Genomic DNA, 23,335 nt, shown 5'->3' on the forward strand with positions numbered 1-23,335 from the left:
GGAAAATAAATTGTATTCCACTTTTATTTAAATGTCGTTCATTTATTTAATGTGCGTATTATAAATGAATTTAGCGACTATAAATTCAATCAGTTGTACAATCAAAATCTTAAAAATAATACAATAGTAAAAATGTATCAAAATTCAAATACTACAAATCTACCTTTGGAGAATGGTCAAAACTTGAATAGTTTTGTAATTTCATCAATTCATCTATTATAATGTTATGTTCGTTTTATTTTTCTACAAGACTTGTTTTACTCTAAATGCATTTGTCTTTTTGCGGGAATAAATATATTAAATGATGAGTAACTGATAAATAATAAAATGGATCAATGTCTTGTAAAGATTCAATAAATTTGTTCTTACTTTTTCTTGCTTTTGCCTAGAGTTAGTGTGTGATGCTGGGTTTGCTGAGCAACTTGGACTTTTCGACGATTGAGTTCTTGAATGTCGTCCTCCAATTTCTTGCGACTCTCCTCGAGTTTCTTCTTTTCTTCAGTGTGATCTTTTTTCAGCTTATCGAACCTGTTGTGTAACTGTTAACAAACAATTTCGACAGTTGTACCAAAACTTGAACTGCATAATCGTTACTTTGCAATTGAAATATTAATAATGTTAAATTGTTCTTACTTCTTTCTCCGCCTCTTTCAACTCGGCTTCAGCGTCTTTCACACGCGCCACAAACATTTGCCTCATTTCATCCTCCTTTTGCTGAAGTTCCTGCAAGTGGGTCGAGCGCTTTGCTTCGCAAGTTTGTTGGAAACTCACCGGCTTATTGTCACTGTCGACATCACTGAATCCCATCTACATATCGGAAATAATCTTACAGTCAAAGTGGGAAAGAGGAGAAGCCTTATAAATTCTGTTTCTATTACCTGCTCGAGTCTCTTCTTGCGATACAATTCGTAGTGACGGCAGTGTGTCTTCTCTCGCATATCTTCCATGTTAGTTCTAATGAGCATTTCGCGCAATTTCACAAAGTCGCAATGTGATTCATTCTCGACTGAAATTCAAAATTAAGTTTAATGCAAACGCAAGATGAATTGTGGAGTGCAAGTCCAGAAATATAAGCTACCTTGCACTGTGCCCCAAGGATATTGCCTGGAACGCATCATTTTATTCCCAACGCGAACAAAGTCAGTACTGCCAACGACTGCAAAAGGCACGTGCGTATTCATCGAAGTGTTTACATCAGCAACACTTTCATCATCAGTTGGAAATTGATAAATATGCACTCCATTGTTTTGCAATTCGGATATTATTTTACTCTGCACATAAAAGAATTTATTGAAAAAATGTCCAACTTTTATTTCTTTCTTATTTCAGTTAAACTGAAATTAAAGCTTACCTTAAACTTTTGTAGTTCAGTTTTTGAAATTGTGTCAGCCTTGGCGATAATGGGAATAACGTTAACTTTGGTATCGAGTTTCTTCATACATACCAAGTCGATGGATTTTAGTCTATAAACAAATTTAATAATTTCAAGATAAATAAGATAAAAAAGACAAATATTTAAAAAGATTCGATTCAGGCAACTTACCCATGACCCGTTGGACAAATAAAGTAAAGACAGACATGAATGCGACTGTCGTGATAAGTAGATAGCGAGCGTTTTATCTTGAGTTCCTCTTGCAAGTAAGCCTCAAACTGGGCATCGATATAGTCGACGACAGCTTTAAAACTGTCCTCTTTATTAATCTGATCTCCGTAGCCGACTGTGTCGACGATGGTGAGTTTTAGTCTCACATTGCTTTCCTGCAGCTCATAAGTGTGGGCCTTCAATTTCACCGCAGGCAAATTGTGAGGACTTGGGCTCGCTTCGAAGCTCGTGTTAAAAAGCGAGTCCATGAGTGTTGACTTTCCGAGTCCAGTTTCACCTGAATTGTTAAATCAAAATATTTCATCTAGAAATCTTCAATTTTATAACTTTCTCTTGCATAAGAATTCACAATATTGCATAAAAAATGTTTCAGTTTGTAATTTCGAAATAAAACAATATGTAAAATTTATTTATTTATTTTTCAATCCCGTGAAAACGAAACAATTCATTCAACAAATTCAAAACTTAAGATTGGAAATCAATCATGATGATGATGATGATGTATAAAAAATATTATTATTGACACTAGAAAAGGAATTATTTCGGAAAACAAAAAAGTTCTTAATTATTATAGTTATATAGTTGAATAATCCATAGAATTTCGCCAATAAAATTAAATATCAACCGAAAATGTTTCAACATTTCCTGTGAACTTGATAATTTAATTGATGTAAAATATTAATTTCAAATTATAGGATATTTTTAAATAGGTATAAAATCATGAGCTTCGATCAAAATTCTTTGAGGTTAGAAAGCATATTATTTGTTACAATGCTAATGAAATTAAAACTAATCAATAAAAACATTATTTATAATTTCATTGAAAATGATTAAAAAATAAATCTACTTACCAATGCACAAAATGTTGAAAACAAATCCATTTTGAACAGATTTGTTAACCAGCTGATCAGGTAAACTGTCAAATCCAACGTGTCCGGATAGCTTTAAATTTCGGATATTTGCTTCCAACTGAAACAAATAATCATTCATGTTTACTGTTGCGGGACTTGACTAACTCAACAGTTAACAGTATTTTGTTTCCCTAAATGGACAGAAATACTTTTGTGTATTGCTCATCGCCGGCGATATTATACACCTGCTACAAAAGAACCAACGCCCTTCTAAATGTACGCAAAATAATTGTTAACAAATTTACATTTTTCGAAATCTCCAACAACACAATGTCAATTTACTTTCAACTGTTTTCCCGACAGCAAAAACAAATGCAAATTTCACCGAAACGGTATAAAAATTGAGGAAAATAACACTCACCTTCACACGCTCAACATCTACCGCCGCCATTTTGAAAGCAATGTCAAAATTGTGAAACTTTCCTCTGAACCTGAAATTTCCATTGAGAATGTTGGAAAATTGTGGAAATTAGGTAAGTCCATTTAAAAAATTAAAAAATTGAAATATTTTATTATTAAACTATTGTCATCAATTATATTAATACATATAATAAAATAATATTTTTTAAAAAATAAGTTCTATACTTTATATTTATAGATTTATAGAAAATTGGGAAAATTGGTTTCGTAGTTCAAGTTTCCGGGAAAATGTATGAATTATTTTATATATATTTATTAATTTTTCTCTTTGTTTAAGTTTCGATAAGAAAGTAACTTAGTAACATTGACATTTTGTTGTAAATAATAAAAGTGAATAAAAATAAATATTTAAATTGAGTACCAACGTAAAGTAATGAAAAACAAAGTTGACGCAGAAGCCGCTTGGAGGCGCGTCGTCGCTGCGCCTAGGAAAATCGCCGTCCCGCCGGTTGGCAGGCTGCGTGTCATAGTTACTTGTAGTGACTACTTTCTAACATGGCAGATGAAATTGTGGAGTATTATCATGTGACGGGCAAATCTTCTCATTGATAAGATTGTTCGTGTTTGAAAACTGTGAAATATTTTCTCGTGATTATAGAAGAAATAGTGTAGAATTGGTGTCCGCGATGGCGGATCTGAAAAGTTCCCCGTTTAGTGACATCAAGCGGCCAGAGGAGGTGGTGGCGATGGCGATGAACGACAGCTTGAAATTTGCCGTACTGATAGGACTTATCGAGGTCGGACAGGTGTCTAATCGAGAGGTCGTGAACACAGTTCTTCACTTGGTGAGTCCTTTTGTATTTTATTTTTTCGATCTCAGTCGCCGACTGTCATGACCCCAGTGGATCGTCCCGAGAGGTTCATCGAACCTCGCCAAGTGCAAGTGTCTGTCCGAGCTGTCAAACGTGCTTTCGAGGACAAACCTCGTGTACATTGGACACCTATTTACGTGTCAGAATTTGTATTTGTAATGCACGTGTAGTGACAATAATTGTCGAAGAGCATCCGCTCATTTCCTTCCGCCACATCTCTCCAGTGGCTCAATATCTTTTTTTAAAACCAATTTATTTCCCTCTTGATTTTTACGCGCTCGCGATCGTTATGCTTTATTTCCCCTCAAGGACGCGAATCTTGTGAATAACACTTTCCAACCGTACCGGCCGGTTTGTTTACTTCAATGTTACACTTTTCTTCTTTCGAGTTCTGTTCCCTTTGAATTTACGACTGGTTGCATTTCAAAATGCACTTTTACCACGAGGCAATTTTATTTGTCAAAAAATAAATTACTATTTCTTGTGCAATTGTAAATTTTGTTACATTTTCATTTGTCGTGTGTAAAAATCTAATTTACGTACTATAAATGTTCTTATTGTTTTCAATTTTTCATAAATGATGAATTCACTTTAAAAATAGTAAAAATAAATTTAATGGCGAAACATTAAAATACGATTCACGAGACACAGAACAAGTTATATGAAAGAGGATCCTAATTATTGTCGTTACGTATTTTATAGATTCTAGACGTTTCTACGAGTGTTTTTTTCGCAATTGCTATTTTATATTGTGGAATAGAAAATTTATAAATAATTAATATATTATAATATTTACTGTTAATTCAATGCTCCTAATTTGATTAATTGCACTAACTTTTACGGAATGATGCCGTGTAAAAAAAGTTGAGTAATTTTACATGCCGAGAATGGGATGAAAAAAAGCACCTCTGAGAGTGTCTTTTTTACAAGTTTTTGTGTATTTTTACCTAACAGAATGGCTTAATATTATCCTAATGAGTGAGGAGACTTGAAGGATTTTTTAAACTTCTAATTGCCAATGAAATTTACATATTCAGTATGCGAAAGTGAGAAAAATAAAAAAAATTTATTTTATATTTTTCAAATTACATTACTTCTGCTCTAACTTGACTTTTTAATTTAAAAGTGAAATTCCTCTAGGTAAATGGAGAAAAGTTGGAATTGATTTTACGAAAATTTTTACTCTTTCTCGAGAAAGGTTGAATGAAAAATAGACATTGCCCACGCTCATTAGATACCTACTCTCTTTTGAAAGCAATCCCTGAATTGAAAAAATTTTACTTAATTCAAACAGAAGAAAGGTTTTTCTATTTTTAATAAGTTCATTTACATAAAAATGAAATCAAAAAGATTGCAAAGAAAACCAAAACTCTAATAAATAACAATCAGGATTCAGGGTCAAGCCGCAGGGAAAAGATAATTTTGTCATGAAATGCAGAAAAATGAATAAAACTGAATAAACGAAAAATGTATTTAAAATATATGTATAATGAAAGGGCTAATTTATGTTTCATTCTTTTTTTGATGCAGTAATCTTGTGTTTTTGTGTGAAAAATATACCCATTTTGTTTATTATATGCTTTTTCTCTATAACAAATTTCGTTTGACTGGTCTAAATTATGCAAATTTTTCTCTTGTTTATTTATAAAAAATTGAAAATAAATACCCATTTTATGCATAATTTTTATTTCTCAATAATAATATTGTTTACAAACTCATTATTTTATTTTTAAAAACAAAACATATTATACATATTCCCGTTTCTTAATATTTTTGTAGAAAATTTTCAATTTTCATAAGGAAATAATTTACATCATTTCTATTTCTTAATTACAATTATTATTTTATATTATAAGAATATTGTTATACTCTAACTTCTTCAAAATTATTTTCATATTCAATTATTATCTAAAGCTTTAAGTGAAATTTTAATTTTTAAATAAATTTTTATTAGAAAATTCTACGAGAATTCATATATTAAAATACAAAAGTAAATTATTTATTGAATAATTGAATTCTTTTGACGAATTTTAATAAAATTTTTAAGAATAGTTACATTTTTCAAGGAATTCGTTTATAATTGTATTAAAAATAATTTAAATTCTGCAATGAGTTTTATTATTTATGAAGATAATTAAATGTTTGCGTACAATTTTATTCAAATTTTTTTTAAATAATTGATTTCTTCTGGGTAGTTTTATTAAAATAGTAGAGATATTGAAAATTATTGAAATGAGGAAAACTTTTGAAAATAATTGAATTTTGAATAAGAATTTTACTATTTATAAAGATAATTGGGATTTTGACGGAGATTTTTTTTCAATTTTGAAAATAATTGAATTTTGTGATAAGAATTTTATTATTTTGGAAAGTAATAGAATTTTTGCAATCATTTGTAACTTCCTCAAAACTCAATTTTTTAGTGTTATTAACTAAAATTCTCCTATAAATCCATTATTTTAAATAATTAATTAAATATATATTGACAAATTTAACTAATTTTAGAAGATTTTAAATTATTAACATTTTTCAAAAATTGAAATTTTAAAAAACTTAATTACAAATAAATTCAAAATTGAAATTTTATAAAATTGCAAATTAAAACCTTTTGAAGTTTAATTATTTATGAAAATTGTAAACGCAACTCTTTTAAAATGGAATTAATTTTGAAATATTTAAGTAAAATTATTCATGAAATAATTTATTTATTTTGATAGTTGTTCGAGATTTAAGTTATTTAAAAAGAAATTATTGTCAGCAATTGAAAAAATTGAAGATTTTGTATTATAATTTGTGGTAATTTCATAGTTTATGAGGAAAACAGAAAAGACCCAATAATTCAGAATTTTCTTATGAATTCTAAAAGTTTAATTTTTTTTCAGCTCTCTTAATAAAAATCTCTGACTTTTCCCTGAATTTTCTATATCAGAATATATGATTATTATAGTTATAATAATATTAAAACTACCTATTCCCATTCATATTTTATTTTTAAGAAAATAAATTTGATTAAAAATTTTTTACGTTGTATTATTTTTAAAATTGCTAATTTTATTTTAAAAAGAGAGTAAAATTGTTGCTAGTAAAGTTGTAAAAGACAGTGAATCATTTTGTTTGCAATGAAAGCCTTCCGCATCGCCTCTAAAGTCGACTATTTGTTTTATCCCTTATCTTTAGAATTATTTGAAATCTATAGCGATTCTTTTCTTCGCATGCCTATTTAGTGGAAAAAAGTGCAGCAGTTTGTTAGGTTGTGTTTAAGACAAATTCGTTGCACGTGGTTCAATTAATCTTCGCCGTCTCTCTCTATCGACAGCTATAAGCTTCGTGAGTTTCTAGCTGTACGCATGGAGGTACTTCGTCAACCGCTGATTTTGCTTATAAATGCAGAAACCATAGTCTCGTCGTCTGTAATGTTTTAATTGGATGGGAAATTATCCAATATAGGCGTTGATAATTTATTATGGAAAAGCAAAGTCACAAATTACTTTGATTTCCCTTGTTTTGACGAACATGAATTAAGTGACCAATTAGTGCCTAATTGCGGTTATTTGTTCTGTACACTGTCAACAGATTGAGCGCATAATTGCAAATTATCATCACCAACAATGATTCGATATCTCCTGTCAAATAATAATCTTATTATACTGAAATACGCGAGCCTTTTAATTGTAAATTTCAAAATGCATTCAATTTCTTTTCGACCCTATAATTAAGTATATAAATTAATTACGTGACATTCAAATTAAAACCGGTTTTTACTTGTACAGAATAATGTATTTTAACTTTTTTTGGATTTTAAAAGCTGTAAAGTAAATTGCGCACTAGTAATAACTCTGTGGTCGAAAATACAATTAAAAGTAACGATGCGAATTAACCTATAATTCCGAAGCTTTATATGCTTAATGGGCTCAGCAAATCTGACTGCACTGCAGTTGGATATAGATGCTTTTTTCGACATCTTTGCAATACTCTTTTTTCATTTCAGAGTTCGCTTTTAATTATCTATCTATTGATGATTAGTTTATATGCATAGACGAGTAAAATAGTTTTATTGCTTTCATGTTTTTCAAGGTATGTACAAGTATCGAAAAGTAACTTGTTGTAACTCACTCAATGGGCAAACTATCAACATGAAATATTATGATTGAGGTCGTTTCCAGGTTTAAGCACACACAGCGACAGTAATCTCAAAGTGCGGCTCAATGAATTTAGTGTGCCATAAAATTTGTTGCAGATTGATTCCGCAGATTTGTGCAGATTTGTGCGAAGCACATTTTGGGATAACGGATAACTTTACTGTTCCGCCAGACTGGTAGACGGGGTAACGCTGTGACACGAATGGAATGGCACTGTGTGTAGCGAAGAATAGATGGCACAGCGAAAATGGCGCATAAGGGAAGACTGGAAGAGCGAAGGGTTATGTTATATCTGTGTTTTCTGTTTCTGTCACAATGTCTGTATCGATATTTTTCTAAAAAGCAAATAAGCAATTGCTATTGAAAAAATGCCATATTTATTCTTTTACGCCTGCGAAATGCGAATGCATGGCGTGCGATTCAGCGATTGGTTGGATACGTTTCGCAAGTCGGACTTCCGGTGAGAGTAATACGTTCTTTCTTTATGGTCCGTGCTTTTAATGTATAGTAGTTGAAATGAGATTCATTTTTAAAACTTGATAACGAAACTGAGTTAATGCTTTTTTCTATCTGCTCACTCAAGTGTATTGTTGACACGATTTACTATTAATGTTATTGGTGCAAATTTTTTTATTAATATATATCGTCTTTGTCATAATTTGTCATACGAAAACAATTAAAATTATTAATTAGGTTTGAGAGTAATAAGCAATTTCTCAAAACACCATTAAACGTTGTATTTATTACGAATAGAAGTATAAATTTGTCGTACCAACGCGTATTAAAGTTGTATATGTCAGCAAATGAATTGAGTCGAAAGAAGTCCAATGGAATAAATTCATAAAGCACTTCCGCTAAACCTGTATTGTGCTTTGAGGATTTCTTTTGTGGTATTGAGAGCTTAACATTTTCACTGATACAAACTCTATAAGCAACTTTATGAATTTCTTTGTTCAGATTTGACTTGAGTAAAATTTGCAAGTTGCTAATATATATTGTATATATAGTAGAGATTCTTTTAAGAGTTGCTTTTCGCCGTAATTTATAATAAAATCATTTCAAAAGTGTTCAATGCATAAGACTCATTATTTAGGCTTGAGTGTTGGCAAAGATTAGAAAAATTCGTTATTATTATTTATTTCCAGATACAAGAAGGTTAACGCAGTTTAAATGGAATTAGTTTGTAAAGCCAATTTTTCAGAGTAATTTGCTCACTGATGAAATTATCAACACGTGTATTTTCTCTCTTTTGCATTCCACAATTATGAAAAAGTGTAATTTTCCTTTTTAGAGAAGAAATTGTTTTGTAAATTTATGAACAGTCACACATGAAACTCCATGGATGTCACAATAGTAGTTGATAATAATTTATCGTATAATGTGCAAGATACGCAACTTGGTGAACAATTGTTGTTGTGCCTCTCTGAAACGTGTTTGCATGCTCTGATTTATTACTTTTATCGGCGAAGGTTTGGGGATTGCGTTAGAAAAGTCCTATTTATCGGAACATTGGTGCATGTGCATGTGTCCTGCATTCAACGTTAAACTACCACTCAAAGTAAAGTTGAATGTGTAAAACACACTGTTCTGTAAATTTATGATTTCACACGAACGACCTCACGAACACAAATAGCTGAGTATAGCTGCAAAACGGACACTTAAATGTTTTTTCGATGACCAAATACTTTTTTTGACAAAACAAAATATATATGTTTGAGCTGCATTTTATCCTTTACAATACTTTCTATCACGTTAATTTATGTTTTTTATATGTATTCAAATATCGTTTTAAATGAATAATTTAATTATAATTAAACAGAAAAGTAAAATGACACAGAAAAAACAGTTTCACAGTTTTGACCCGTTTTTTGGAAAATGATGAAAATTGTCAACATTTCTGAAGATCTTAACTACTTTTTCATATTCTGTATTACTAAATAATTACTAAATTAAGAATTCATTGAAACATCCCGTGTAGAAATTACCCTACTAGGGCCATAGTAAGGAATGAAACGCTGCGCCCGATCAGGCCCAGATCGGGGCGACAAGAAAATGTGGATTTCCAGATCAGGGCCATATCGGGCGCGGCGTTTCATTCCCTAATAGGTCGGCCCTATCCGGCCCTGGTCAGGGCCTTTTAATTTTTTTAAAGTAGGTACATAAAATATTTATGTACATAATATAATTTTTGTTAACTAAAAATGTTGATGGCACTACATATTGTTGGTTTATACGTTGATTTGCAGTCGAATGCAAGAGATAAAAGTTATAAATCCAACAATGTGGAAAAATGTAAAATAATGCCTAGCAAAAGTGAAATCCATGTTAAAACATAAAATGATTAAACATTTTTGTATTGGAGGACTTTTTTTTAATTTTAAACAGATTTCAAAGGGATGTAGAAGATTAATTGGAGGCTGTCGTGAATTTCGTCTGGATGTATATAGGATTGCATAAAACGCAAAGTTTTAATGTCCAATTACTTTCCTCCGATTTAATTTGCGCATTGTTATACCGCTGATTCGGAGCTTTTGTTTTCTATTCAGTGGGTTACTGAAACTCGTTAACTCGAGGAAAACGAGCTTAGGTAGAAGAGTCGATGGGTGTTGGTGGTCTTTCTCGAGCCTCCTTCTTGCAGGAAATGTTATACCAACAGCAATATAAATAAAAATCTTGATCCTTTAACACTTTTACTATTTAAGTTCAATTTGGTAAAATGGACCGTGCACTGAAGAAAGGATTATTTTTTTATTCCCTTTAGTCTTATATGGTGTTCAAGTTGGGGTCAATTTCATCGACACGATTACTAAATTTTTTATTTTATTAGGCAATTTTTCTCCCTTTGTTCTGGGCAGGAGGAAGAAATTTAGCAGAAAAAAACTATTTGAGAAGACTTTTACGTTCCGTGCGCTGTATTCAAGACTCCAGCGAAGGGTTATTTAAGGGCTCTGACTCGTAAAGCTCTTGTCTCTCCTGCATTTTCTTGTGGGGATTCCGCATTTTTTTACTCTTTTAAATTAAATCCTTGCTTGCTTGCTTGCTTACTTACTTTATTTTTCTACATTCTGAGTATTTTTTCTTGCGCTTCTTCCACTTTTCTTTTGTAAATCTTTAAATCTGTGGTAGAGATTTTTGTCTTTCTAAGGAAGTCTGGCAACTGTCAGAGATAAAAAGGATATACATTATTGTTGGAGCGAAGCATTATTGGCATTTGTGTCAATGATTTGTCAGCTTCGTCTTTTAAGAAACTCTCCCCACTAGTATAAAATCGAGTGTACTTCACATTATTATGCAAACAACATCACTGACGAATGCATTTCCATTGAAATTTTTTACTTTTATATACTTAAGTGCATTTAGAGAGTGCATGAGGATGGAGTTGTAATTTACGAGAACAGCTTTTATTTTTAATTTACAACGCAGCTCATTTCTCCCTTCTTGAATAAAAACATTTCAAAACTCTTCTTTTTCATTTCATTAATTTAATTTTAAAAGCAAAACTACGTATCTTTAAATTATATAATCTTTTTAAATAAAGATTTAGAAATAGAGTTTATTTTATTGCGGTATGGTACATAAGAATCTTCCAAACACTATTAGCCTGCATTTTTATTTGACGCAGAAATCCATAAATTCGACTGAATTTCCTTTTGCACAAATAGAATAACAAATGTATTGTAATACAGAAAATATGTAATAATCGATTTTTTGTTAAAACATATTTATATAGAATTTATTTATTAGTTGATGATTTCTTTTCAGTTTAATGAACATACTTGGATCGTGAATTACATGATTTTTTCGATATTGAATTATTGTTGGGTAATGATGAGAATTAAAAGAACCTGAGAAATTACAGAACTTAATTAAGAAGGTGAAAGTTAAAGTAAACACCCTCTTCTGTGTGATGCGATGAGACAGTTGCGTCGCAACTGAGAGGGAACGACATTAAGTCTCTTTACGAGGATCACGGCATTTGAGCTGTGGCATTGAGCTGCCTGATACTGGTATTTAGTTTTCTTCAAAATTTATTGCTCTTTCATGCTACTCTTGAAGGAGATCTTCTTTTCCGCCTTAATTCTTTATTCCCACATCTATATGTAGGTACGGAGTTATCTTCAACTGTCGACGATTCGCGAAAATCCATACAAGTATAAACTGTTTGAGAGCAAGTTTGTAAATCCCTTGTTGGCATCCGCTTCCGGCTATCCTACAGTTGAGACATTCAGTTTGACAACCTGTTAAATGAACCCCCCTTGGAACTCTTTCCAATCCCAAAACAACTGTTTAGTTATTCAATATTTTGATAAGTCTTTTGATTCTGTAGGGAATCAAGCCAACGGAAAATGTCGTCCTTAATGGAAGGATTTACATTTCAAATAAAAATGGTCGAAGCTTAAAGTTGTTTCCATTTGTGAAATATATTACTGAAATACATAGATGTACATTCCGATTTTTCATAAAAGTTTCCCTATTGCTATTAACTTTTTCAATCTTTGTATATGTTCTAGATAATGGAAGATATAGATCTTTGCAAGTAGTCTTTATTAAAGTTTCTTCATCCTTCTCTGGACATTGAAGCTAAACTTTATTTTATAAAATTTATATTTTTAATTTTTTAGTTACCTTTTCGCTTTTGGTACTTGTAAGTATACTTTAATTTTACCTATACGTTGAAGTCAGTAAACTTTTAAGGCAAATGGCTATAGCTCTCAATGTCGTATTTGATTATTCATGATAGTTACTACTTTCTTTAATGATTTCTGTACAATGTAGATTTCTGTACAATTAGTACCTATTTAAATTCGAGGCTAAGCATTGGTTTCTGGTCAAAAATATATGTGTCTGTGAATAGGAAATAAAAATTGACATTGTTTTCAAAATATACTTGTCAGGAGTACAATAGGTGAAAGGTACATTGGTCTCATTTCATCTAAACACTTGAAGGTGTTGACATTTGTTATTGCGTCGACATCAAGTTAAGATGAGTACCTTTAAGAGCAAACTTAATCCAATTTTAATAGATACAAAGTTTACGCTTCTTGAGCAAGAAGAGGTTCATATTGTTCATAAACAACTAATATAGTTCAGCTCATTTTCCGTGACTTGGATGGAGAAAAATGGTATTGCTTCTTGTAAAATTCTTTCAATTGATCGAACAAATGTTGATACTATTTTTCTTTTCCTGGTTTTATTTATTAATCGCAGTTTCTATTTCGGAGATTTTTAAAAACGAATAGAAATAAATGACTGGCATGAGGGTGTCCGTATATATCTAGACAGCAATCAATAAATAACTCCCGGCGTTTTGAACTTTCCTGCTGCTATTTTGATTCTTTTAATCAGCCTAATGCAGCTTACAAAATATGTCTTTATGTTCTGAAACTTGTTTCGTTAGTCAAGCACTCAATTTACACACTTAGTAATAGTTTCTTCTTGAAAAAAGATATTTAATTATGCTTACATAAATATTCTTCTTTTTTGATTTCTTTGAATGATTTAAAAAAAGAGGAAGAAAATTAGTAACTTTAGGTAATGGAATATAAAGTTCCTCATCCTGCGTTACTCTCAATATACTTCATCATCGTCAAAGAGTCGCAGAGAGGTCGGCGCTTTGCCTCCAATTTGCATTTCTTTCATATCTAAACGTCACATCACTTAGACTAATTAATGTTTAAAAAAAATGAAAAGTCCTTTAATTAAAGTACCTACGTCAATATAAAAATTGTTTCGAATTGAGAACTGTAATTATAAACGAGAACATGCAGTTTTTCTTGTTGACCGCAATTTTGTCCCGCACACCCGATGTGATATTTATACGACAACATATCGATTTCTTTTTATAACCTTTATTGTATGTCAGGTATTGAATTAGGTTCGTAATTTTAACCAAAGTAGGATATAAAGAGACTTTGTAATTTCTTACAACTCGAAAAATATTTATAATATTTGAAAAGAATTTTCAAATTACGTTTCTTTTATTTTTAGTGCTGTAACTAGTCCGTAAACTGAAGAAAGTTTACAGCTCTGAAGAAATTGGTTAATAATAAAAAATTTTTATTGCTCACGACAGAGACAGAGTAAATTTCGTCATGCTCGTGTTACCTATACGTGACAAGACTGGATGTTTTGGATACTTTTATGAGTATCCTAGCTAGATATTCTATCCACGAGAAGAAAATAAACTTGGATGATTGTAAGACTTACATTCATTCCTCCGTTTATTAATATTTTATATTCTGTACAACATTCTTTCTGTATTTTGTGCCGTTGATGTCCTTTTTTAATAATCTTTTATGAAAATGAAATTTTTTTACTGTTAATAATGCTTGGGAAATTATGAATCTTATTTGCATTGAAGTGATGGGAAAAAATTTTCAATTGATACTTCTAGTTTTGGGGGTGGGGCTGCTCGAATTAGAGGTCGAGAGGGTAATGGGGTTCAGATGGATTTTATAACTGATTGAGAACTTTTCTGCTCTGAAGGACGAAATAACGTTGAGAGAGAATTGCCAGCTGCGGTTTTATCGAATTTCGGCCCAGCAACGCAATTTTATTCCAACTGATATCCCTGCTATGGAAAATCGACCTGCGATCTGATTTCCGGTAAAAGTATAAAGTTAAACGACATCAGAAAATGCATTTTTCATATAGTTGATCATCATTTCTCAAAATCGATTTTAAATTGCATTGCAAATGGAGTCATGAAATATTCTGGGACTCGAAAGTTGTTTTAAAATTTCCCACGCGAGTAATCTTAAGGTGAGTTTTACCGTTTTACGATTTACAGTTGACCATAAAACTGCTGAAAAATTATTAAGACTCGATGAACGATGATTAACGTTTGGTGACATTAGTTTGTGGCTTTATCATGTGCTTGAATGTCGATGAGTTGAATTTGCAGAGTGATTAGTGAATGTTGAAGAGGAACTCTCAAAGCCACATTGCAATTGTTCTGTACACAGAGTGTTATTTTTTTGTCGTAGGTAATTTTGATGAGAGTAAATGTTCAACTTTATCTGTGTTTAGTGTTACTAAATTGACTCTCATCGACAGTGGATATACGTAAACGGATCTAGTAAACAAAATATTTATCCATTAATTATTAATACAATGAAACGAAGCGCAGTAAATGTTTTTGAGTGGTTTAGTTTGTTCCAAAATGTTAAAAAACAAAAAATATGTGGCACAACTAGATAAAACTTTTAATGCTATATTAACACTGAGTTTTCTCCGTGCCCGTGAATTAAGTAGATTAAAATACAGCTAACCGTTTTCTCCCTCGCTACAGCTCTGCAAGCCCTCGGTGACTTGGTATGCGCCGCATTATTTCTCCTGACCTACATTCAATCCTTCCGTCATTCATTACTTGCAAGTTCTTCGGATCGTTTCCACCTCGAACGGAAGGGATGCGCCGGACAAAATTCTTTCAATTCTTGACCTTGAAACTCTAATCCCGGTGCACCACACAGTCTACGCATAGATTAATTTCTACATGGAATTAAAGTTATTTATTTTGGGACAAATAATTATTTAAAATTTAAATACATTAACTCCATTCGGTCGACACGAGTGTTTGGCAGCGCGAATGGTCTTTCGTCGATTGCATGATTGACATGATTGTATAGGTATATTAGAGGGTTGCAAGAAAACCACAGAAGAGGCTTTTGCACGTTTGACTGACCCTGAAGCTCCATCGAGGATTCTTCGAAGTAGATTGCAAACTCGACTCAACGAGCTTTAGTCAAGCTTTTTCTCTCAAGACGTCAGGGAATAGCTTCTTTTTCATCATCAAATGCTTGTCAGATTCCCTGCATATTGCCAATTTCATCAAAAATTTATATAGTTCAATCAGCTTCAAGCATGAATGCCATATTTCACTCTCTTCATCTTGGATCAATGAATTTCACTTTAGGCCATCAAAAAGTAGACTTTACTCCATTCGGTAGAAAGAAAATAATAAAATATGAGTTTCTTTAAGAAGCAGACACTAGGATTTCTGGCTAGAAAATAATTATCCTCGGGATTTAATTTAATTAACTATGGCTGAATTAAAAAGAGGCTCTCCTTTATTTCTTAAGAAGCTGTCTCCACGAATGAACTATATCCTATAGCTAGAAGACGTCACTTCCGTAAAATGTCTGTTCCGTTGAAAACTGGGCTTAAATCACTATAATTGAAGTGAGCGGAAACAGGGCCCGAGTCTCATTCAACTTTAATGTCGACGGTGTAATCTTACTAAATGTCGGTGTCACTTTATCTTATTCCTAGTGAAACGAAGGAAAATTACAACTTACAATTTATCAATGTCGGGAATTAAATTTTTAATCTTAATCCGAGAGTGTCCAGGGCCTGGAAAATATTTCTTTCTTCTGCTGACATAAACCGCGTGAGATTCATTTGATTACAATTTTCCGTGGGATGGAAATTTGCAAAGTAATTATTTCTCGTAACGCAGTTAAATGACTCGTGGATTATTAGGAAAAATACAGCCTCGAAGATTGTCTGAAAACTTTGAAATAGGAATTCATGCGAGGTTTTATAATGACTTTTGAAGAGCTGCTGCAACCTCGTATAACCCTAGCGTCTGGCACGTGTTTGCTTCTCAAGCGCATTTTACGCTCTCGTCCCTCAAGGCGAAACTTCTCATTCTTGACGAAACCATTTCCATCGTTGAGAGAGAGAAAAGAGGGTGACTTCAATAAGTGCCTTCCTCTCCAGGACACGGGGTTGAAAAAACCATAGAAGGGGCGCGTCATGTGGCCACTATGCGTGCAAACTTTGTCACGACCCTCAACAACTTCCCCACTTTTCTTGACTAGAAGGAAAAGACAATTTTCCAGTTCTCCATTGTCTTCATTAAATTTTAACACATGCACAAAAGCGCTCGATTCCAAAACTTTCTTCATTATTTCATTATCAGCCTTCCAATAATTGGTTTAGAATCATCCACATAAACAGATTTCAATCGGTTAACCTGGAGGTTATCCTGAATTCAAACTTGAATTTTCAACTTGTTAGTAATTTACATAGCAAAAGAATGAGACGTCATCGTCGTTATCGTCGTCATCGTCGTCGTTTTCCTATTATGTACTAGGTATCGTATTGCTCACTGTCTGCCGAAACCAACCAAGTTTGCCGATTAAACTCCCAACTCCGTAAGCAATCTACAGAAAACTTTCTCCGCACGTTGCCAATCCATTTAAATGTGGAGGGCCATTTTGCTTGTTGAGAATTAACAACATTATATGCATGACATCAAATTCTTGCCAAATAGATTCTCGTTATCAAACTGTTCTTTTTAACAATCGCGGTTTCCAAATTGTACAATACTTGGGACTCCAAAGAGTAGTCGGCCTCTTAAGGGTAAATCTTAAGGGTTAATTTTGTGAAATTCATTTAGTCATGTTTACGTTAATATCTAGCAGTGTAAATGTTTTCATTTGAGCAAACACTAATCCGTTATGTTTGCTCTTATATTGCTTTGAACGAACATTCTTCGCTTTTAGCAGAGTTTAAGTTCAGGTGAAAAATTAATGAACCATCTGCTTGTTTATTTTCTTTTTTAATGCAAATTAAATTAATTTCGCCTCGGGTGAATAAAATGGTAAATTAACTTTTACATAAAGATATTCCCCAAAGTTGAGAAAATAATTCTAGAGTTGGAAAGCCTTTCTTGCTGGGACATTCAGCTGAGAAACTTTTGGAAAATAGCAAAGGAGAACGAATAGGTTTCAGTGCCAAGTGAAACTGTTCTTCGATAAAGTTCAACGTCCCATTAACTGAAAGGGATGTTGAGTAAAAAAGTCCCCGTTTTGTCCGCATCGCATCGCATCGCATCGCGTCAGGTTGGATGCTTATCTGCGAAGGAATATCGGAGACGTGGACAGGTTGAGGCCATGAATCGAGGGCGAGGAATCGACATAAATCGCATTCGATCCTTTCAGATCACGGCGAGATCATTCTCGAAAATTTACGTCCTCAAATTTAAGCCCCGACGAGGCATTTTTCTTCTACTCGAACAATTCTCGCTAAAATTGATGATTCTTCAGATGGAGAAGGAGAATGCGTCATTTTCAAACTTGAGATTCAATCTATTTTATTTCCAAGCTATAAAGAGATACCTCCTGCTTCATTGTCATTTTCGAGCAGTTTCGGTCATTCTTTTGACGCCTTTTTTAAGGATTCGACGTTTCTGCTATTTTATTCATTTCCGCCTCGGCTTCTGCGAAGATTCGAAGGAAAGCAGAGAAAGAGATGCTGCGAGATTTCCGGGTTTTCCACTTGAGTCGCTTCTGACGGCAGAGGTTCTCAAATTGCATGTCGTGTTTAAGAAAATGATTTCTTATCACATTTATAAATTGAATGATTGCATTCAATTGTGACGAATAGTGATTGCATATGGGATTTTCTCAACTCACAAGCTGAAAAACACACGTATGGAAAGTTGTTTTCGCGGATAAATAAGAGGATAAACTTCTGTTTTACTGTTTTTTTTAGTTTACGCTCAATTCGCGTTTATGTTGGATGTAAAAATTTATAAATCTATAAAGGTGGAGCTCTATATGGTCTCTGAATATCGCTTCAAATATTGAAATTTGGTAGGAATCTTGGTGTGCATCGACTTCCAATTTCACACTTGGGTTATCCAGGATTACATCGATAATCTAAAAACGGATTCCGGCCCTAAGCAAATTTTTCCCGAGATTTGATAACATGAACTGGAATCTCTCTTTACGACTTTCGTTAGTATAAATTTTTTACTATACATTACCACGACCAGCTCAACTGCATCACCTGTGAGTAACGCTTGATTTTTAACTTTTTTACGCTTCGATCGTAAAACACTTGATATCAAATGCGTTTACAAATATCTTGAAAAGTCATTCAACACTTTTACGGTGTGCGGTGTTACATAATAAAGACAAAAGTCTATCATATTCCATCACTTCGTGGTTGGGAATGACGAAATGTTTTTTTCTGTCCAGGAATCCAAACGATAATTTCAACTTTTGATAAACTGCTCTTTAAAATGAAAATAATTTTTAATTCTCGATATTTGTCCACTAATTGTCCTACAATAATAAATGCAATGTTCAATCAATTTAGTTCAACTTGTACATGAAATTATATTTAGGTGGAGCTTTTGTCATTGTAGGAGATGTTGAGACATATTTGTACAGAATTAGAATTTCACCATTCAAAAATCAATAAATAAAATATATGATTCATTCTTAATACAAAATACTTTATAAGGTTTGGATTTTTTGTAAAATTCGTTTAGTAAAGATAAATTGTTTTCTTTCAGTGCATGCATAATATTTGGCCTATTTTCATGCATATTTTGATGGAAATTATAATTATTGTTTCCCCATTCTCCATATTCATCTGCTATTCATTTACCAAAGAGAAGTTATTTTGAAACGGAGTTTTGAGAGGTTCAGTTTCATACTTGGGTGAACTTTTCGAAACATGATTAATGATCCTTTTAGGTAGTGTATAGTAATAGTAATAATAATTTCTGTTAGGAAACTCGAAAAATTACTAAATAGTATCGCACACTAAATTTCAAACATTTTACACTGAGATAAAAATGAAGAGTTTATAAATTGAATGTTCTAAATTTGACTTACCTTTTATTATCTTCGCATTACAAGATTATTTTTTGCATTATGAGTTTAATGTACTGCTGCAGGCTTGATAAAACTATGAATATAATTTCAAGTCAACTTTTTATGAGAATTAGACTGAAAAATGAGATTAAACTTGAAAACTATGTAATCTGATGTAAAGTTACAAGTTCCCGAGTTTAATAACTTTTTTATATAATTTAAAATCTTGTCTGTATCGGTCCATGTGATGTCTCTTAAGCTGCATCAAACTGTTATTAATCTTTACAAAATTATTTATAATTTAACTCTCCTGCAGTTTTATTATTTACTCGTGAAAATAAGGTGATAATGAATTGTGTCATAAATTAAAATTGCATACGAAGGGTTTCTTTATAAACCATCAATCATGAACGAGTTAAATTAAATTAACTTAATAAATTCGTCAGAAGTGCGAATCATAAACAAGTATAAAATTTGCATTCAAATTTATTTCAATTGCATTCAGTGCTGTATTAATTTATAATTAGCTCGTAAATAACCATGAATACTACTTTGCTACTTTACTACATTTGATTTTTTCAACTCGGTTTTATGCCACTGTTCGCGGAGCTTCAGGGATTAAGGCATTGCTCTTATAGGGGAGATCGAGGTGAGTTGTAACAGAGTCGATTTCTCCAAAGCTGTGAGGAATAAGTTAATTTCCTGGAGCACTTTCAGACTTTAGAGCCCGAAAACTTTTGGGTTTTGGGATGCTTGTTTCTTTAGGAATCCCTTCTTTAATTAACGTAATATTTAGTTTATTGCGTCCACCATTAGTGTCTCTGTCTCTGTCCCACGTGACACGACAGTTGGTACAAACAGCGTATCTGTTGCGTTGTGCAGCGTACGTCGACGTTTGCAATTTTCAATTTATAGAACCATCTATCTAGAATCATAAAGCTCATAAAAATAGGACTATTTTTGACTGAGTTATATTTGGTACCTAATGTAAAAATCGTTTCAACTCACCTCGGTCTCCCTTACACTCGATCTAGACCAGAGTCTCTTGCGACTGAAAACTCTTACTCTTACCCATATTATACTTAATGTTTTGTAAAGTGGCGATGTAAAAGCAAATGTTTCTTTGTCGCTGACGATGTATAAAACGTTATAGGTAAATAGTACTTTTATGTACAAAACCTATTATAACACTTTAATAATTTTATTTTGCTTCCAAAAGGAAAAGTCGAGGAGTTTTTCTTTTAAATTTATATTTGCATATTAAAATGTTGTTAGTACTATTTATTATGATGTGTCCAATAATATGAATGGATTGTTGATGAATAATAAATCTGAATTAATTGAAAGTAGGGAAACGTGTACGTGTTCAGAGTGAGAAACATTTTCAAAATCGTGCTCTCTATGAAGGAGAGCATGTATATATTAATAATTCAATCAAGTTTTCGATAACCACATATTTTTATTATATTACAAAAATTATTAAAAGTGCACTTTTCGAATCATTTGGTAAAATTTACTAATTTCAACATTATAGCTCACAATATTTGTTTCAAGACAAATATTTATTTTTAGAAATACTATTTAAGAAATATATTAGCTTATTGTTATTATATTTTTCTCTATTTTTTATCAGAGTTGCAAAAGTGATGTATTGAGATCTAACTTCAAAAAGTGAATTATTATTTCAAAACAAAAACTGCACTAAAAAAATTCACCAACAAGCTTCATTATTTAAATGAACCACTTCATAATCATTTTAAACAGAGTGATATTGTTAAGTTGATTTAATATAAAATGATTCGAGTTCAGATTGTTCCTGTGGAGTTAATTTTTTAACATCATTTTTTTTCAGTGTGTATAAAAAAGTGAAATGAAAAACTTTTCAGAGTGAAAGTTATCGATGACAAAGTAAGATAGATCCTTTAATGGGTAAAGTTTTGTTAAAAATATGAAACATCGCAACTAGCTTCGAGTCTTTTCATAAGAAATAACCATACTCGAGCTTTTTGCTCGGCTTCCCATACATGAAAGTTTCAGACTTGGTGACTTACGACCCGGTGAATTTATTTTCGCTCTAAGAAGCAATACTGTTCTCTCTACGGGGTGGTCTTTTGATCAAATTTTCACATGAATTCCTAACACAAAGTGCAGCTAGAATATTCCCCTGTTTTGGCCATCTGCATGCACGAGCCAGCCCAGGACTGCCTGCCTGTCGCTTTCTTGCACTTTGAATTTACATGCAGAATATATTGCGGCAATGTTTTTCCTGAAATTCGATTATATCGACTAAATGCCACATTGTAACCTCCCAAAGATTTTTGTAATTTTATGAAAAGAGTGTAAAATTGGGGGAATCGAAGTGTAATGAAAAAAATAATGTTTTGTAAAAACCCTGCATTATTACAGAATCATGACTGATGGAATTTTTCCTGATTATTCTACTCAACTTTTGCCCCAAAGAAGTCTTTAGAAATATAGGGCAAATAATAAATAGGAATAATTTATTAACATCTACTTGATCATCAATTTTTCACAGTTGAGAGATTTGGGAATGTGACATATTTTCGACGTGTTATTTCGTTCCACTTGCGCATTTTTCGATTTTTCATACGTCGTCAGCCAACCCCTGCTCCTGATTTCGATCCAAAGAGTGCAACACATCAACTATACACTCACATATTATTTTTCACAAGCAAATAAGCTATACTTTTATAAGAACAGAAGTTTCTACTTTTTTTCAATTTTCCTCCTTGAAAGAAAATTTGCCATTTCATCTAGAGTAGTAAAAAAACGTGCAACGTGACGTTTCTTTAACAAAAAAATGTAAACATGCATATTTATTTGAATTTTAAAACCTTTACTACAGATTTCAAGTAAAGAAAATTACTGAGAATTCTTGACATTCATTTAAAATGTAAGCACTAGTTTATGTAGGTGACTTGAGGCCAAGTGCACACTGAACTCTGGCTGTAATTTGAAGACCTCATTTCTAGCATAACATCTATAGATGACTGTCATTTTATCACTAGCAATGTTAACAGATATGTCACTAACATTCCAATTATACCTTGCAAGTCTCTTTACAGAAGGTTCAAGTCCAAAAAATTTCAACAATTATAGAATTTTAATTATTCCTTCATTGCCTTTCGCATGATTAAAATAATAATTGTTTGTTTAGTGCAGAAATAGATTTTCACGTGAAAAGTCAAAAAAAGTTAAAGCAATATATGTATGAGTTTAATTAAATTTAAAAGTTTGTGTACTACTCTGTCAGTAATTCAAATTTTTTCCAACTTTAGAGACATGGTTGAAAAATATTCAAAGTTTCTTTCGAGGAAATTCTAAATTTTCCAGTCTAGAGATCCTCGAGAAAGGAGTGTCCAAGTAAAGAAAAAAATGCAAGTGCGTTGCTTGTAGCATAAATTTGAAACTTTTGAGAAAAGTAGAGTTCAACCTTGTCGAAACTTGATACTTGCCATTTATTTAAGAAAGTCAATGTAAGATCGAGTATAATATTCCAATTCAAATATTACACATGAAAATTGATTTTTTTATTATGTAATATATATAAACCGTCACTCAGTGACGGTAAGTCTGACCCCTTTATGATGTAATATTTGTGTTCTAGAGAGGCTTATGTAAGATGAACAATGTTTTTGAAAATTGTGCTTATAATTTTTACAAAAATGTATATCTTTTGCAATGGAATGGAGCTTAAATGCGAATGGATAGAAATAGCAACATCATGATAAGTACAACAGTCTGCTTTTGTATTACTGCCACGTTCAGTTTAGCTAATAGAAATGAAAAGGAACTTTAATCTAGCAGCTTATTATTA

The 23,335-nt window shown here is 32.1% G+C and overlaps 2 protein-coding genes across 4 annotated transcripts in view; one reads left to right on the forward strand and one right to left on the reverse strand.

Annotated features, from left to right (window-relative positions):
• Positions 1 to 21: 21 nt before the first annotated feature.
• Positions 22 to 2,945, reverse strand: LOC122505965 (septin-2). Its single transcript, XM_043617880.1, has 8 exons — positions 2,876 to 2,945; positions 2,455 to 2,572; positions 1,544 to 1,880; positions 1,352 to 1,463; positions 1,079 to 1,271; positions 879 to 1,006; positions 634 to 807; positions 22 to 539 (listed from the first exon to the last, which is right to left on the reverse strand). Exons 1-8 carry the CDS (start codon positions 2,903 to 2,905, stop codon positions 366 to 368), a joined length of 1,266 nt encoding a protein of 421 aa, XP_043473815.1. The 5' UTR covers positions 2,906 to 2,945; the 3' UTR covers positions 22 to 365.
• A 475-nt stretch (positions 2,946 to 3,420) lies between these two features.
• Positions 3,421 to 23,335, forward strand: part of LOC122505970 (neurobeachin-like) — a 75,298-nt gene continuing 55,383 nt past the window's right edge. For 2 of the 3 annotated variants that reach the window (XM_043617888.1, XM_043617889.1), the window contains exon 1: positions 3,421 to 3,719. In XM_043617888.1, the coding sequence (XP_043473823.1) occupies positions 3,561 to 3,719 (159 nt within the window). In that variant the 5' untranslated portion in view covers positions 3,421 to 3,560. Of the gene's footprint in view, positions 3,720 to 7,983; positions 8,154 to 23,335 lie in introns of those variants that run through there. The other variant, XM_043617887.1, reaches the window with a different exon arrangement.

The sequence above is a fragment of the Leptopilina heterotoma genome, unplaced genomic scaffold (assembly GCF_015476425.1).
Source record: "Leptopilina heterotoma isolate Lh14 unplaced genomic scaffold, ASM1547642v1 Lhet_381, whole genome shotgun sequence".
Lineage (NCBI taxonomy): Eukaryota > Metazoa > Arthropoda > Insecta > Hymenoptera > Figitidae > Leptopilina > Leptopilina heterotoma.

Bases quoted from the DNA above. Each gene is read 5' to 3' on its own strand.
- LOC122505965 (XM_043617880.1), bottom strand. From the start codon at position 2,905: ATGGCGGCGGTAGATGTTGAGCGTGTGAAG. The intron at 1,464-1,543 runs GTAAGTTGCCTG...ATTTGTTTATAG, and splicing joins ATTTGTCCAACGGGTCATGG to ACTAAAATCCATCGACTTGG. The intron at 540-633 runs GTAAGAACAATT...GTTTGTTAACAG, and splicing joins TGAAAGAGGCGGAGAAAGAA to TTACACAACAGGTTCGATAA.